Source organism: Caretta caretta, chromosome 20 (genome assembly GCF_965140235.1).
Source record: "Caretta caretta isolate rCarCar2 chromosome 20, rCarCar1.hap1, whole genome shotgun sequence".
Classification (NCBI taxonomy): domain Eukaryota; kingdom Metazoa; phylum Chordata; order Testudines; family Cheloniidae; genus Caretta; species Caretta caretta.
In genome coordinates this window covers 18,439,947-18,456,832 of record NC_134225.1, presented here as the reverse complement: position 1 = coordinate 18,456,832, position 16,886 = coordinate 18,439,947, and the positions used below count along the sequence as shown (strand labels likewise).

The following is a 16,886-nucleotide window of genomic DNA, read 5'->3' as shown; positions in this document are numbered from 1 at the left end:
TCTATTGCTGTGTGAATGATCCCTGCATCAAGTCACTGACGCGCTGTTAAACACCTGCTGCTTCCCACCCCAAAAGTGGCGGCCTTTCATTTGCAGGGAACGAAGTGATCCTTATAAGTAGTTTGCAAAGTACCTGGCATTGACAGAAGCTGCAGAAACGTTAGATTGTTATCGCACAGGCTGAAATCTTCTCCGGTCCATGAGCAACAGCCATGGGCTGACTTCAGACCACAATTCCGGTGAGAGATTAAATAATCAGATAATTGTAATGTGCAATTACCGTTCCTGTCACCTGACCAGCCCAAACCCTTTAGGAAAGGGAGGGCCGCTACCCCCCCCCCGCACAATCGGAGGCGGAGAGAGCAGAAGGGATGCCCCTCAGGGTGCCTGGTGAGACTCTGGCAGCGATGCAGGAGTCCTGGCTCCCAACGCCCCCCGTTCTCACCACTAGCTCCCACTCCCCTCGCGGAGCCGGGGAGGGACCCGTGAGTCCCGGGGAGGGACCCGTGAGTCTCGGGTCCCCGCTGTGCGGATCGCTGCCGCTTTGTGGCCGGTGCCGGAGGAGGCGCCGCGTGTTTGCTCTGCCCCGGGTCTCCTCCCTCCCCAAACCCAGCCCAGCGGCGGGGCTGGGCCGGAGCTCGTCAGGCAGGGTGAGTCACTCCCGCACCGGCGGGGGGTGCCCGGGAGCCGAGGCAGCAGGCAGCGCGGGAGGAGCCCGTCACCGCCGCGGGGGGCGCAGCGGAATCACCCTGACTGCGCCCCGCTGAGCCCCGGGCAAGGCAGCCGGCTGGGCAGTGGGAACGGAGAGCTGGTAAGTTACACGGGCAAAGCGGGTAGGGGGAGTGGTCGTCCCCCCCCGCGTAGTGAGAATCCAGATTCCACCCACCCAGGATGGGAGGAGGAAAAGGGGGGGGATCCGGATCCCCCCCTCCCGCAGGAGGAAAGGGGGAATGTGAATTTACACCTGGCGGGAGAGTGAGAATCCAGATTTACTCCCCAGGAAGGGAGGAGGACTACTGGGGGCAGGAAGGGAGCTTAAGTGGGATCTGGGGGAGGGAGAGCTCAGTGGTTTGAGCTTTGGCCTGCTAAACCCAGTGGTGTGAGTTCAATTCTTGAGGGGGCCGTTTAGGGATCTGGGGCAAATATTGGGGATTGGCCCTGCTTTGGACAGGGGGTTGGACTAGATGACCTCCTGAGGTCCCTTCAAACCCTGATATTCTATGACCTGGCTTTGCCCCTGGATGAGTTGGGGTTGGTCCCAGAAAAGGGGAGAGGGGTCTTGGATCCCCAAGGAAGGGGGAGAGGGGAATTTGTCCTTAGGAGAAAGGGGACCATTTTTTGGGGGGTGGGGGGAATCCAGATTTACTAGGGAGGGGCTGGAAGGGTTGGCACCTGTAGGTGGGGTAAGCAAGTGCTTGTTTGCCTCGGGGGAGAGAGTTTTGGGGGTGCAGATTTTCCTCAGGGGTGGCACATCCACAGGAAATGCATCCTGCCCCCTGTGGCCTGTTCGGTGGGACCCCACTTGCACTTCCCCTCATCCCAGCCAGCACCCCCAGAGAGGAGCAGGCCCCAAACCACATCCCGGAGCATGTGTGAAAAGGGGGCGGGGGTGAGCGCAGAGGCTGGAGTGCCTTCAGGTCGAGCATGGCTGGGGAGGTGGGTCATGGGTAGGGGTAGGGGCCCTGAGTACGGGTGGGGGTGCCCAGAAATGTGGAGCATGGGGATGCGTAGGGGGTGCCTGGGGATGACAGACACTCGGTGTTGCCTGAGCGCTTGGCTTAACTGTCTGGGCCCAGGAATGGGGGGGACTGGGGATGGTTAGGGGGTGCCTAGGGGCTGGGTATGGCTGGAGGTGACCAGCAATGGGTGGGAGGGGGAATGGGAATAATTTGCATGGAGTCTGGGAGGATGAGGGACCTGGGCTGAGCGGAGGGCGAGGAAGGAAGGAAGAAGAACTCTCTTCTGGAAGTCCCTAAGTGCTTGCTCTCCAGGCCAGGCTGAGAGGGGGACACGGGGCGGGTGTGCCCTCAGGTAGCCTGTGGGACTCGCTGATCACCCCTGCTGCAATGGGGCCGATACAGGTGACAGTGGGGGAGGCTCCTCCTGGGCAGCGATGCCCCTGGTTGCTCACAGAATGAACCTCTTGGCTCCTGCATGCCAGGAGCAGCTTGGGCCGTGGGGCCTCCTACTCTGGACCCGATACCAGGTCCCCCCCCATGCCAGAGGCTCTGTGTGTACCCCCTTCTCCCCTTGCTCTGAGGCCAGGGGCTGTGTGCATCCATCCCCCCACCTCCTTTCTGTCTGGGAGATTAGGCATTTGGGATGCCAACTGGGTACCTGTGAGGAGGATGAGCAGAGATGAGTTGAGGTGTTCGAGGGGAAGGCGTTAATCATTGAAGCATAGAATATCAGGGTTGGAAGGGACCGCAGGAGGTCATCTAGTCCAACCCCCTGCTCAAAGCAGGACCAATCCCCAACTAAATCATCCCAGCCAGGGCTTTGTCAAGCCTGACCTTAAAAACCTCTAAGGAAGGAGAAAAGGAGTACTTGTGGCACCTTAGAGACTAACCAATTTATTTGATTGGTAAACATCTGATGAAGTGAGCTGTAGCTCACGAAAGCTCATGCTCAAATAAATTGGTTAGTCTCTAAGGTGCCACAAGTACTCCTTTTCTTTTTGCGAATACAGACTAACACGGCTGTTCCTCTGAAACCTAAGGAAGGAGATTCCACCACCTCCCTAGGTAACCCATTCCAGTGCTTCCCCACCCTCCTAGTGAAAAAGTTTTTCTTAATATCCAACCTAAACCTCCCCCACTGCAACTTGAGACCATTACTCCTTGTTCTGTCATCTGGTACCACTGAGAACAGTCTAGATCCATCCTCTTTGGAACCCCCTCTCAGGTAGTTGAAAGCAGCTAACAAATTCCCCCCTCATCCTTCTCTTCCGCAGACTAAACAATCCCAGTTCCCTCAGCCTCTCCTCATAACTCATGTGTTCCAGCCCCCTAATCATTTTTCAGAGTTTTTCATTTTTCAGCTGTGTTAGTTTGTATCCACAAAAAGAACAGGAGTACTTGTGGCACCTTAGAGACTAACAAATATATTTGAGCGTAAGCTTTTTGTATCTGATGAAGTGAGCTGTAGCTCACGAAAGCTTATGCTCAAATAAATTTGTTAGTCTCTAAGGTGCCGCAAGTACTCCTTTTCTTTTTGCTAATCGTTTTTGTTGCCCTCTGCTGGACTCTTTCCAATTTTTCCACATCCTTCTTGTAGTGTGGGCCCCAAAACTGGACACAGTACTCCAGATGAGGCCTCACCAATGCCGAATATATGGGAATGATCACTTCCCTCGATCCGCTAACAATGCTCCTACTTATACAGCCCAAAATGCCGTTAGCCTTCTTGGCAACAAGGGCACACTGCTGACTCATATCCAGCTTCTCGTCCACAGTAACCCCCAGGTCCTTTCTGCAGAACTGCTGCCTAGCCAGTCTGTCCCTAGTCTGTAGCGGTGCATGGGATTCTTCCTTTCTAAATGCAGAACTCTGCACTTGTCCTTGTTGAACCTCATCAGATTTCTTTTGGCCCAATCCTCTAATTTGTCTAGGTCCCTCTGCATCCTATACCTACCCTCCAGCATATCTACCACACCTCCCAGTTTAGTGTCATCTGCAAACTTGCTGAGGGTGCAATCCACACCATCCTCCAGATCATTAATGAAGATATTAAACAAAACCATCCTCAGGACCGGGCCATCAGCCAGCTCGCTGAGCCACAGACAATCACAGAGGTGCTGGAGGCTGTGGGTGTGCTGCAGAGATGGCAGGGTCCTCCCTTTCTGGTTTTCTGAAATCCCCCCCAAATCCATTGGGTTCAAGCTGCAGTGGGGGAGGTTTAGATTGGATATTAGGAAAAACTTTTTCACTAAGAGGGTGGTGAAACACTGGAATGCGTTACCTAGGGAGGTGGTAGAATCTCCTTCCTTAGAGGTTTTTAAGGTCAGGCTTGACAAAGCCCTGGCTGGGATGATTTAACTGGGAATTGGTCCTGCTTCGAGCAGGGGGTTGGACTAGATGACCTTCTGGGGTCCCTTCCAACCCTTATATTCTATGATTCTATGGTTCTGCCCTTTGATGGATTTTAGGATGGTCTGAGGGATGCTCTAAGGGCTTCAGTGAGAAGGGGGTGCTGGATGAGTCCTGATCTGCACAGGGTCTAGCAGATGCTAACTGGGCCCCCTGAACTGCCCCCCAGAGGCTGGAGCGGGGATCTTATACTCACAGCTGCCCATGCTGGACAAGGGTTCCAGGACTGCCCCCATAGGTGCTGGAACTAGGGGTCCTGCCACACCCCCTGGCTTGAAGTGGTTTCCATCGTATGCAAGGTTTCAGTCTGGTTCAATGGCTCTCAGGACCCTTGGCTGCCCCAGTCTGGCAGCAGGGGCAGTTACCCATGCCTTTTCCCTCCCCGCGGGACCTTCCCCATGTCAGGATCCCTGAGGGATTCAGTTGATTGTAAGCTCCATGGACGCTGGAGGAATCCGGCTGTTATGTTTGGGTGTTGTTTTGCTAGTCACACTTGGCTTAGCCAAACACGAATCTCAGACGTAATGATACGGGGGGCAGGGCAGGGAGATGGGATTACGTAGGTATTCCTACTGCCACCCTCTGCTGGATGGAATGAGGGTGTCACAAGGCCTAAATTGCTCATGGTGATTCTCCTCTGTCAGAGTTGGAGGGTATGGGATCTGTCCCTACTCTGCAGCCGAGTGACCCCTCCCCCAAAGCCCTAGTTGGCAGTGGGTTTGTGTCAGTGCTCAGCCCTTTGCCTTTTCCAAGGGGAAGGGAGTTGCCCAAGGCTACACTTCGGGTCAGTGGTGGAGCCAAGAGTAGAACCCAGGGGTTCCAGGCCGTGTGCTTGGATGCTAGTACCTTGTGCCACTTGCCAACCCTCTACACCCTCGCTCCTAGGGAATTTATACTATCAAAATTAGCTGGGGGAGAAGGAAGGGAGTAGTCTGCTGGTTAGAGTGGGGGGGCAGGACTCCTGGGTTCTAGCCCCAGCTCTGGGAGAACAGTGGGGTCTAGTGGTTAGAGTAGGGAGTCAGGATTTCTGGGTTCTGTCCCCAGCTCTGGGAGGGGAGTGGGGTCTAGAGCTTAGAGCAAGGGGGGCTGGAAATTAGGACTCCTGGCTTCTATCTGCAGCTCTGCATGGGGAGTGTAGACCAGCAGTCGAGCAGAGTTTCTCCCACTCGAACTCTGGGTTTCCCTGGAAAGTTCCAACCCTGCCTTTAAAAATTCTCTCTGCTCTGAAAAGTCCTGTAAGTGTCTGAATTCCCCAGATTTCCCCAAACTGCCTTCAGCTTTCTTGGCTGCTTCCCCCGCTGCCTGCTGCCCAGCACTGTCCATGGAAATATTTACTCTACTCTGCCAGGCAGGCACAACATACAAACCACAGGGAAGCAGCTGCAGGGACGACATCCCTTGTATGAGCTGGCTTGGGGGTTTCTCCACCATGAGCAAAGGGAAAGGCATTTCCTCTGGGGAGCAGGAGTAGCACCCGACTGGGTTGGAGGGGAAACGTCTAGGCAAAGCCATGGACTTTCCTGCTGGTCAGCGGTCCCCACATAACATTGGTCAGTGCAATAAAAATGATCGTGCTCCTCGTCCTGCCTACGGGTCACAGCACTGTGCAAAGGTCATTAAGCCACACAAGCCTTGCAAGGTGTAACGGCAAGGAGAAGTTTGTCTCCTAGAGTTGGGGAAACTGAGGCACAAAGGAGAGAAAGAAATTGCCCAAGATCACACACTGTCAGAGTCTGGAACCCAGGAGCTTTGACTCCCTGCTCCCCTCCCAATGATGGGAATAGAATCCAGGAATGTGGATGGAAAAAACAAAGACTGAATAGGCCACAAAGACTCCTCCCTAAGGGTGTACCCTGAGGGGAGGGGTGGCACACATTGGCAGGAGGATGGGGTGTGTACATGGGCTCGCAGAACTGCTTCCTGGGCGTAGCTGCTTGTGGGGGTGGAGCATAAAGAGCCTCCCCATCTGGGGCAATTGGGTACACTTTCACAAGAGCTAAATGATTAAGAATCATGTAGGGCGCCAATTGAGCAAACTCTGGCTCCATTCCCACCAGAGATAAATCTGAGCTGCAGACCCTATATCCGGAGACTTGGAGGTGTTCTCTGCACAGCAACCAGAAGGTGGCAGGATGGGGGGTGCAGGACACACCTGAGAGCACTCGGGGGAGTGCAGGGCCAGTGTGATATGGGGTGGGGGGGCTGTTAAACTTCCCATCTCCAGGAGTGGCGTGGGGTTTAGCATCAGAGCAGGGGGGGACCAGGAACCAGGACTCATGTCTTCTATTCCCAATTGGGTAGGGAAGTGGGATCTAGTGCTTAAAGCAGAGGAGGCTGGGAGCCAGGATTCCTGGGTTCTAGTACCAACTATAAAATGGGAGTAGGATCTATGAGTCAGAACATATGGTGCTGGGAACCAGGCGTCCTGGGTTCTATTCCCACTCTGGGAGGGGAGTGGGATCGAGTGATTAGAGCAGGCTGGACTGGGAGCCAGGACTCCTGGCTTCTATCCCCAGCTTGGCGGGGGGAGGGTGGAACAGGATCTAGTGGATTCATTAGAGGGGGGGCAGAGGCTGGAAGTCAGGGTTCCTGGGATAAATGAAGAATTTTTTCCTGCTGCACAACACTGAGGCTGGAGTCTGGATTACGCCCCCCAAATCTGGGTTACTGGGCCGGGCTAGGTAAAGCCCAGCACTGGGATCAGAGTCGACCCATCTGCCTTCTGTGACCCTCAGCGAGGGTCACCCCATCTCTGTTGTCTGAGAGAGGCCACAGGGCGTTGCTATGGTGCTTGGAACCCTGCTCCAAGGTGGGGGGGGGGGTCCAGGGCCTGGGCTGGGTAGGGCTCCCCCATCGCTGGGCCATTAAAGCCCCACCCAGTGCCCTTTGTGCCAGGTGGTTGGGCTCATCCCGAGCCAGCAGAGGGGTGAAATCTACAGCTGGCTGGATCAGTTTTCAAAGGGATGCTGGGACTGGTAGAGAGGAAATGGGACCCCAGTGTCTCCCCTTGGCCTTCTCCAGGATCCCACTCCCTGCCCGTATTGATGTCCTGGATCAACCTTCCCAATGACTCTGTGGGTAGCCCCCATTCCATGTCTGCAGGGAACAAAGCCAGGCAGGAGGGGAAAGGTGGCTCAATGAGACCGGTGTGGGTGACCAGCAGGGAGCGCTGTGCGGCAGGGAGGGAGGCTCTCCTTGGAGTCAGTGCTGACCCTGATGTCTCAGAGCTGTGCTGGGGGAGCTATTCTGCAGGGCGCGGGGCAGTGGCTCAGTGTGGGGCGCTCTCCCCTCGCAGTCAGCTCTGGTCCCAAAGCTGCACTGCAGCATGAGACCGAAGCACTGACCTTTTGTGGTTATCAGATGAGCCATTCTTCCCAGGAGTCAGGGTGTGACCCCCTGGTGTCCTGCCCAATTTCTGACATGAGTAATCGCCTTCTGCCTCCCGACATCCTGCCCTGGAACTTTCACTTTCAGAACAGGGCTCTCCTGTCTCAGGCTGTTGGGGGGGCTGTTATCCAGTGGCTGTGCCCCACCCCAGAGCTGGCTGCATGTCAGGACTGGGCAAACGATCCATCCCCATGTACAGTGTGTAATGATCTCTGGGATGGTTGGTGTTATGGAGGTGAAAGAGATTCAGGGTAGGACAATTCTCTCTCTTGGGCTGGGATCCTGCCCTCTTCCCAGGGGCCAGCTCCCTCCCAATGGCCCTCTTGCAGTCAGGTTACACAGTGCTGCCTCTTGTTTTCATAATTGGGCCCCCTTCACTCCTCCAGATTGACCAAGGATCCATCAAGCTCACTGGACCTGAGCTGGGATTTGAACTGGGGGTCACTAGGGAGGAGAGGTCTCCACCAGCCTAACCCCACCCTCTCTCTGCAGACAGGATGATCCCTGTAGCTGAGTTCAAGCAGTTCACGGACCAGCAGCCGGCCTTCAAGGTGCTCAAGCCCTGGTGGGATGTGCTGGCTGAATACATCACGGTGGCCATGCTCATGATCGGGGTTTTTGGCTGCACCCTGCAGGTGGGTACCAGGCTGGGGGGTGGGCTGGGACCACCTTCTGTGAGACGCCACCCATGCAGCAGCAGGGATAGGAACTGGGGCCTCTGGATCCTCCTCCCTCTGGAGCTGAAGAAGAATCTCCAGCAGCAGTAGAAAGTTCTATCCCCAGCAGCCACTAGAAGGTGATGGGCTCATGCCGGTCAGTAAGTGGCAGTGGTGCCCATAATAGCAGGATGCAGACCCCACAAACCAGCCGGAAGCAAGAGTGGAAACGGAGGAGAAGGCAGCCGGCTGGGAAGAACACCCCTTATCCTGTCCCCTCCTGCCCGTCAAATCGCTGCTGGGGCAAATGGAGTCCTTTGTCCACAGTGGACGCCCTGTTGCATTGTGGGAGGGACATCCCAGCAAGCACTCTGCCATGACGCAAGGCGGCTGGAAGACACACTCCTGGGGAACTGGGAACTTTGGATCAGAACCTCCCTGGAGCTCAAACGGCTGGGTGGGTGAATGCCACCCTCCTGCTGGGAGAGGAGAGGGTGGGCCCAGGGCTCGAGGGAAAGGGGAGCAGGGGGAAGGGCGAGGGCCATCAATACAGGCCCTAAGATGGAGTTGCCCCCCCCGATCCGGAGGTGTCTGCCTCCCCTGGAGCTGCCAGTCCTCCCAGGACGTATTGTATCCGTGCAGGGGATTCGTGCCCAGGCAGGAAGCTTGCCCCAGCATGTCTGGGGTGCGGCTGGATCACGGGCTGCCCTGGTGAATGGGATGAAGGTGGGGAGCGAAGGCTGTGGCTCAGCAACAGGAATGAAAGGGGCTGAGCTCAGCTCAGCCCGTCTCGTGTGAGCCTGATCAGAGACAGGCTGCTGAGCTAGATGGGCCCACTGGGCTGATCCATGTGGGGGAAAAGAGAGCTGAGACTAGAGCCCAGGAGTCCTGATTCCCAGCCCCTCCCCCTTATTCTTACTCCCTTCCAAGAGCTGGGAACAAAACCCTGACTCCTACCCCACCCCTCTGCTCCGCCTCCTCCCCTGAGCACACCGCCCCACTCCGCTTCTCTCCCTCCCAGGCTTGCGGCGCCAAACAGCTGATTGGCGCTGCAAGCCTGGGAGGCGGGAGAAGCGGAACGGTGGTGGTGTGCTCGGGGAGGAGGCGAAGCAGAGGTGAGCTGGGGTGGGGAGCTGCCGCACGACTCCCCGGGCCGACGGGGGGTGGGGGGGTGGGTCGGGCAGGTGCAAGGTGGAAGTTTCGCCTAGGGTGCAAAACATCCTTGTACCTGCCCTGCCTGCAGCTCTAACCACTAGACTCCACTTCATAAATGTCAGACTTGAATTTTAGTGGTTAGCTGATGGGTCAGCAAGCTTTGCATTCTGGGGTGGAATGGGGGGAGATGGGAGAATCACCCTCCCCCCATCTCTGTCCCCTGAATGAGCTACCCCTCCTCCACCTAGCCCTGTTTTAGGCTGGTCTGTCATCCCCATTGGGATGGGGGGTGCTCGGTCATCCCTGGATGAAGGTCCCCCCAGTACTGGGGGGAGGAGTGTGTCCATACAGAAGCCAAGCAGCAGGTGCACAAGGCAGCAGCCCTGTTACAATATCCGTCTCTTGTGGCACCAGGGAGAATATCCGTGGCAACAAGTCCCATAGGCAAAACCCCAGGGCCACTCGGGAGGAGGACAGGAGTGAGATTAGCTCCCCGCTGGCCCCCTTTTGAGTTAACCATTCAGGCACCTGCCACACTTTCAACCAATGAGATGCCAGGGGATGGTGGGATCTGCCAGGGAAGTAAAGAGAAACCCCCTTGAGATGGTGGCCAGAGCAGGGGGCTGGGAGTCAGGACTCCTGGGTTCTATCCCCAGCTCGGGGAGAGGAATGGGATCTAGTCATGGTGAAGGCAGAGGAGCGGCAGTAGTGGCAGGCAGGACTCCTGGGTTTCATTCCCGGCTCTGCCACTGACTTTTGGGGTGACCTCAGGCAAATCCCCAGTAGGCGCACATTCAGACCCTGCTGACACTGGGACCATCAGCACAGCACTCTATTGCTTGAGCTGAAGGAGCAGCTCCATCAGCTGGCACAGTAGGAGGTTGGTCACCCATAGATGGGGAATGTCACCCACACTGCACAGGTGGGTCTGGCTTGCTTAGAGCCAGGGGCTGAAAGACAGTTTCTGTAAAAGGAAGTCACCTGGCCCTGGGGTTGCAGTAACCAGGAGCTGGGGGATTTTATTTTGCATGCCACTGGGCCGGCTCAGGCTCTGCAGAACGAGGGGCAATAATTCTTTACAGTACCCTGATCAGCTCGTCTCTGCTTCCTGCCACCCGCCCTCCCGTGCTCTCCTACCTAACAACATCACGGCGGGTCCTGTTCCCTTCAGTGTCAGGACTCCTGGGTTGTGATTAGCAATGGCCTGGCTTAGCATGGGCACTGAATCACAGGAGCTCCTCATGGGGTTGGTGTGTGCTGTGTGCAGTGCACACATTCACAGGCTAAGCTCATGGGACGCTCTTGCTGCTCTCTAGCTGTGGGGTAAGATGCCGGCATGAACTAGCAGCTCATTGACCTTCTCTAGTCCCATTTGTCTCAGCCTCACCAGGTGCTTTAGAAACTTGCTACCTCCCTGGAGTTGGTATAATGCCCATTTTATGGAGGTGGAAATGGAGGCACAGAGAGAAGGGAGGAGCCCAAGGTAATACAGAGAGTCAGCAGTAGAGCCGGGCATGGAACCCAAGAGTCCTGACTCCCCACCCCACTGGTCTAACCCAGTAGACCCCACTGCCCTCCCAGAGCTGGGGAGAGAATCCAGAAGACCTGGCTCACAGCCCCCCCTGCTCTAACCACTCAACCCCACCCCCTTCCCAGAGCCAGGGATAGAACCTAACTCCAAGCACCTGAGCTCTAACTACTAGACATGCTTCCTCACCACCAACTGTGCTTCTTGGACAGTCTCCTTTGTCCCAGGGGCAGCCGAAGTGGGGCCAGAATGGGTCGTGCTCCAGCGGCGCAGCCCACTGAGACTGCAACTCCCAGCACACCGCGTGTCACGGAGCCTATAGCGTTCCCAGGGTGCACCTCTGCACTGAGGGTGTGCTGGTGTGTCTAAGCTACCCTCGGGGCTCCTGGGTTGGGCAAGGCTTCCGTGCCCCTGTTATCACTATTGTCCTGAAATATGCGTGAATGCAGCCTGCAGTCGGTGCTCAGGGGGCAGAACTGTACATGGACCATTGCATGACATACAGGGCCAGACCCCCAGCAGGTGTCAATTGGCCATAGCTCCATTGGAGTCAATGGGGCCAGACCCCCAGCAGATGTAAATCAGCCATTGCTCCATTGGAGTCAATGGGACCAGACCCCCAGCTGGTGTGAATCAGCATCCCCCATGGTTTCCTCACCTGTTCCCCTCTGTGGCCATATCCCCAGGTGACACAGGACAAAATCATTTGCCTCCCCAACCATGTCCCTGCTGGTGCCCCACTCTCTGAAACATGCCAGAATTTCACCAGGAAGAGCCTCAACGCCTCGGAGCCAGACACACTCCTGTCCTCCCGGGAGATGAGCGGCCTGCGCAACAACCTGGACATCCAGCAGTACAGCTTCATCAACCAGATGTGCTATGAGACAGCCCTGCACTGGTACGCCAAGTACTTCCCCTACCTGGTGGTCATCCACACCCTCATCTTCATGGTCTGTGCCAACTTCTGGTTCAAGTTTCCAGGCACCAGCTCGAAGATTGAGCACTTCATTTCCATCCTTAGCAAGTGCTTTGACTCACCCTGGACTACCCGGGCCCTCTCTGAGGTCTCTGGGGAGAACCAAGATGGGACGACCTCAAAGAAGGAAGACGGGCGGAGGAAGAGCATCAAGGATGAAATGCCCGAGCCCCACCCTGCTCTACAGCCCGTCCAGTCCATCTCTGAGAAGAAGGTAGCGGAGACTCCTGCAGTCAGCCTGCTGGACAAGAAGGAAGGGGAGCAGGCCAAGGCTTTGTTTGAGAAGGTGAAGAAGTTCCGGCTGCACGTAGAGGAGGGAGACATCCTCTATACCATGTACGTCCGACAGTCTGTTCTCAAGGTCTTCAAGTTCCTGATCATCACGGCCTACAATGCCGCCCTGGTGCAGAACATCCATTTCATTGTGCCCTGCAGCATGGAGATGGAGGACATGACAGGCTACGACCACTTCTGCTGCAACCACACCAAGGCCCACCTCTTCTCCAAGCTGGCCATCTGCTACATCTGCTTCTTGGGCGTCTACGGCCTCACCTGCCTATACACGCTGTACTGGCTGTTTCACCGGCCCTTGAAGGAGTACTCCTTCCGCTACGTGCGAGAGGAGACGGGCATCAGCGACATCCCTGATGTCAAGAATGATTTTGCCTTCATGCTTTATCTGATCGACGAGTATGACTCCCTCTACTCCAAGCGCTTCGCTGTCTTCCTCTCCGAGGTCAGCGAAAGCAAGCTCAAGCAGCTCAACCTCAACCACGAATGGACAGAGGAGAAGTTGCGGCAGAAGCTGCAGCGGAATGCCCTGGGCCGCCTGGAGCTCCACCTCTTCATGCTGTCTGGCTTGCCTGACACAGTCTTTGAGCTGTCTGAGGTGGAGGCCCTGAAGCTGGAGATGCTCAAGGATGTGACCTTCCCACCGCTGGTGGCCCAGCTTGTCCACCTCCAGGAGCTCTCCCTGTTGAACTGCCCCGTCAAGCTGCCATTTGCCTCCCTGGTCTTCCTGCGGGACCACCTCAAGGTGATGCAGGCCACCTTTGATGAGATCAAGGAAGTGCCGCTGTGGGTCTACAGCCTGCGCGGGCTGGAGGAGCTCTACCTCTCCGGCCTCTTCAGCCAGGAACTGGGGAGGGCATCCGGCTTGGAGAGCCTCCGGGAGCTGAGGAACCTCAAGGTGCTCTCGTTGCACAGCAACATCTCCAAGGTGCCGCCCAGCATGACCGACGTCTCAACTCACCTGCAGCGTCTGTGCATTCTCAACGACGGCACCAAGCTGGTGACCCTTAACAACCTCAAGAAGCTGATCAATGTGCGGGAGCTGGAGCTGGTCAACTGCAACCTGGAGCGTATCCCCCATGCCGTCTTCAGCCTGGTCAGCCTGCAGGAGCTGGACCTGAAAGACAACCAGCTACGCTCCATCGAGGAGATCCTCAGCTTCCAGCACTGCCGCAAGCTTGTCTGCCTTAAGCTCTGGAGCAACAACATTGCCTATATCCCCGAGCACATCCGGAAGCTCAAGGGCCTGGAGCAGCTCTACCTCAATCGCAACAAAATAGAGACCCTGCCCTCCCAGCTCTTCCTCTGCACCAAGCTCCGCTGCCTTGACCTCTCCAACAATGGCATCCAGGTTATCCCCCCGGAGGTAGGTGTGCTCCAGAATCTCCAGTACTTCGCCATCTCCTCCAACTCAGTGGAGACCTTGCCCGATGAGCTCTTCTTCTGCAAGAAGCTGAAGACTCTGATGGTGGGACACAACAAGCTCTCCACCCTCTCCCACCGCCTGGGCAACCTCTCCTTGCTCAGCAAGCTGGAATTGAAGGGAAACCGCCTGGAGGCCTTGCCGCCTCAGATTGGGCGGTGCCCGGCACTCAAGCGCAGTGGCTTGGTGGTGGAGAGCACCCTCTATGAGATGCTGCCCGTGGACATCCGGGAGAGGCTGGAGAGTGAATGAGAAGAGGGGACAGTCCGCAGCAGGGGCAGGCTCTTTGGCCACCTGCAGAAAGACTCACAGTGACTAGAGCTGGGAAGTGCCTCGTGTGCTCCTCTCCGGTGCAGGTGTTGCTCCCAGGCCAGAGCTGCAAAGGCACCTGGGAGATCTCCCACCAAGAGTCTTACCAAAGAATCATCCCCCCAGCCATGGCTATGGAGGGGCTCAACATTTCATCCCAGTTGGACAGTTGGTGATCCTGTATGGCAGAGCTGCCACGTTGTATCCTGGATTGCCGGGGAGGAAATTACTCTATTTATACTTATTTTTTTTAGTGTTATTAACAAGCAGCGTTTATTGCTTTTAAAAAAGGACAATTTTTGTGTGTGTGTAAATAGCTCATGTTTTAAAGTGCGAGATCTCTGGCACACCTTGGTCACTGCCCCATAAACTGTACCCCAGCCCACAGTCTATCCTATGAATTTCCAGGCCAATCTGATGGGTAATCTAGAGAGGAGGCAAATGTGGTGTTCAATTGAAATTTTGCTGTGGCTTTAACCATGGGAAAGTCTTTCCTCATTCCACAGCTCCACCTACTCCACTGATTCAAAGGGATGCTTTTCTGGCATCCTTAGCCAGTGGAACTCACTGTCACAAGAGGCCAAGATCTCAGCAGGATTGAATTTCATTAGTGTTTGGTCATGTCTCAGTTTTGGCAGTCCACACCCACTGTGATGTAACCACATTCCCAAGGAAGGTTGCAGCTGGCTTTGTAGGTCATCTGCCTGGAGAGGGGAAGGAGAGTTACCTGGTTGAAGCATCTAATGGATTTACAGTACCAAGAGAAACTGGTTTTTCCACTTGGTGTGGTATGTGCTTATCATACAAATTTAAATAGGTGGGTGTGGCTCCCATTGACCCTCCCCTGTTGGATGTGGCTTCTCCTGCCTGTGACATGCCTCCTCCGCCTTGAGGCATGGCTTTTTCCACCAATGACATGGCTCTCAGGGGTTCCTCCCCTTAGTCCCACCTCTCTGTAGCAGGATTCTAGATGGGTCTGGGTTACAGGCACTGATTTCTCCTGTGCTGCAGGTAGCTGAGTCTAGACCCCTTACTCAGGCAAAGGTCATGGAAGGATTTCAGGATCGAGCCCTTCTTTTATATTCAAGGATGTATAGGGGGTGGGAGGGGTGGCAATCCACATACACCTGGTAATAGCAGTAGGCCTGAACCAGAGCCCTGGCTCTGTGCAGCTGGAGGGGAGAAGTTGGAAATGTGAACAGTGCAAACAGCCTTTATCTCTTCACCAAGCTGCGTGTAGCACTTCAAGAAACCCCAGTCTTAGCAACGCCCCAGCCACCTCGGCAGTCGCTCCCAGGACTCCTAAGAACTCCAACAGCGGACCCTTCTCGAGTGGTAGCCAGCGGCAAGGCACCCTCCAGTTACGGGAGAACCCCCCCCCCCTTAGCTAGGTCCTGGAACCAGAGGACATATGGGCCGGATCCAACGTCAGTATTATCATAGTGACGGGTGAAGGTCTCAACGGAGCAGCGTCTCCGTTGTGCTGGCTGCTGCACAAACATCTCCCCCACAATGCGAGCGGGGCCCCCTTGGCACCAGGCACTGCACAAACCCCTTCCCCAACCATGACTGGGGCCTCCCCCATGCTGTGTCACCAACCTCCCTGCCCTGCCACAGAGAGGCACAGAGTTTCAGGCCAGAGGGGACCATCTAGTCTGACTTCCTGTCTATCGCAGGCTACCAGCACCCACACAACAAACCCAACTGCATAATGAGACCGGCGTATCCCAGGAAAGCAGACTGCAGACTATTATGTGCCACAGGCAGAGGAGAGGAGGGACCGAGGTGCACCAGAGCCCGAGGCCTCCATGATGGCAGGGAGATGTTTAAGTGAGCTATGCCCAGATAATCCTGGCAAGTGCCCTACACCCACATGCTGCAGAAGAAGGTGGAAGCCTCACAAGGTCCCTGCCAATCTGACTTGAGGGAAAATTCCTCCCCCCTGTCCCCACATATGGCCATCACTGGGACCCAGACAAGTGCCTGACAAAGGGAGAACGCTTGGTACCTGCTCAGATCCCTGGCCCACCCTGCCCACTAGCCTGTCTCCAGCCCTGATGTGTCAGAAGAGGGAGATTAAAACAAACCCCTCCCAGAATACATGGGGAGGTTGTGGGGGAGGGAATCCCTTCCTGAGCCCTGCCGGTGGCTGGCTGAAACCCTGGGGCACATGCTATTAGGAACATAAGACCCAGGGGTGCTGAGTCCTGCTCCCCAGCAACCCCATCACACAACTGCCCTCATCAGTGTGTCCAGCTCCCTCTTAAAACCAACTCATCTCAGCCCCTGTGGCCTCCCTCCACCCCCAGCCTCCCTTCAGTTATCCTGCTGCTCACCCCTAATCCCAGTCCTTCTCCTCCAGTCTTCCTCCCTAATCCCATAGGATACCCAACAGGGGGCATTACACCCTCCTCCTCCTGCCACCCTCCAGCCCTATCTGCATCCCGAATTCCCTTCAGCGGGCATCTGACTGGGGGGCAGGGGGCTTAGCCGCTCCCTCCCCCATGCTGTACGTGGGCCCCAGGCCAGGCTGCAGATCTGACAGGAGCCAGCCACGCCCCACCCACGTGGCAGCCGGCCAGGGAACACTCGGGGACGGGACGGGGCCCGGCCCCACCACCTCCTGCCCTGGCTCCAAGTTACTGGCAGGAAGGAGCTGGGGGCAGATGGGGGCAGACTGGAACTTTAGGGCCGGGGTTGAGAGTGCATCTCAACGTAGGCCCATGGTGGCTGCTCGGGGGGGGGGGGGGGGCTTTGCTACAGGGGGTTAGGAATTGAGGTGCTAACCCCCCCAAACACAACCCATTCCCACCCCCATCTCTGCCTTATAGACACACAAGCCTCCCATCCCCCCAACAGCCCTTACACACCACACATCCATCTCAACACATACCACCTCACACCCACCCCTGCCTAATAGACCGTGCCCCCCATTACCTCCTCCATGTACTGGGGTGCCCTGGGAATGGCTATCCATCGCCATCTGCTGGCCAACGCTGTGCGAGCTGCACCCAGAGCCCCTGTCTCCTGTTCTGTGGCATCTGTGGATCAGAGCTCAGCAGCAGGATCTCTC

The 16,886-nt window shown here is 56.3% G+C and overlaps 1 protein-coding gene across 1 annotated transcript; it reads left to right on the top strand.

Annotated features, from left to right (window-relative positions):
* Positions 1–372: 372 nt before the first annotated feature.
* LOC125627825 (volume-regulated anion channel subunit LRRC8E) lies at positions 373–14,111 on the top strand. Its single transcript, XM_048832366.2, has 3 exons — positions 373–811; positions 7,968–8,110; positions 11,501–14,111. Exons 2-3 carry the CDS (start codon positions 7,973–7,975, stop codon positions 13,754–13,756), a joined length of 2,394 nt encoding a protein of 797 aa, XP_048688323.2. The 5' UTR covers positions 373–811; positions 7,968–7,972; the 3' UTR covers positions 13,757–14,111.
* The last annotated feature ends 2,775 nt before the right edge of the window (positions 14,112–16,886 follow it).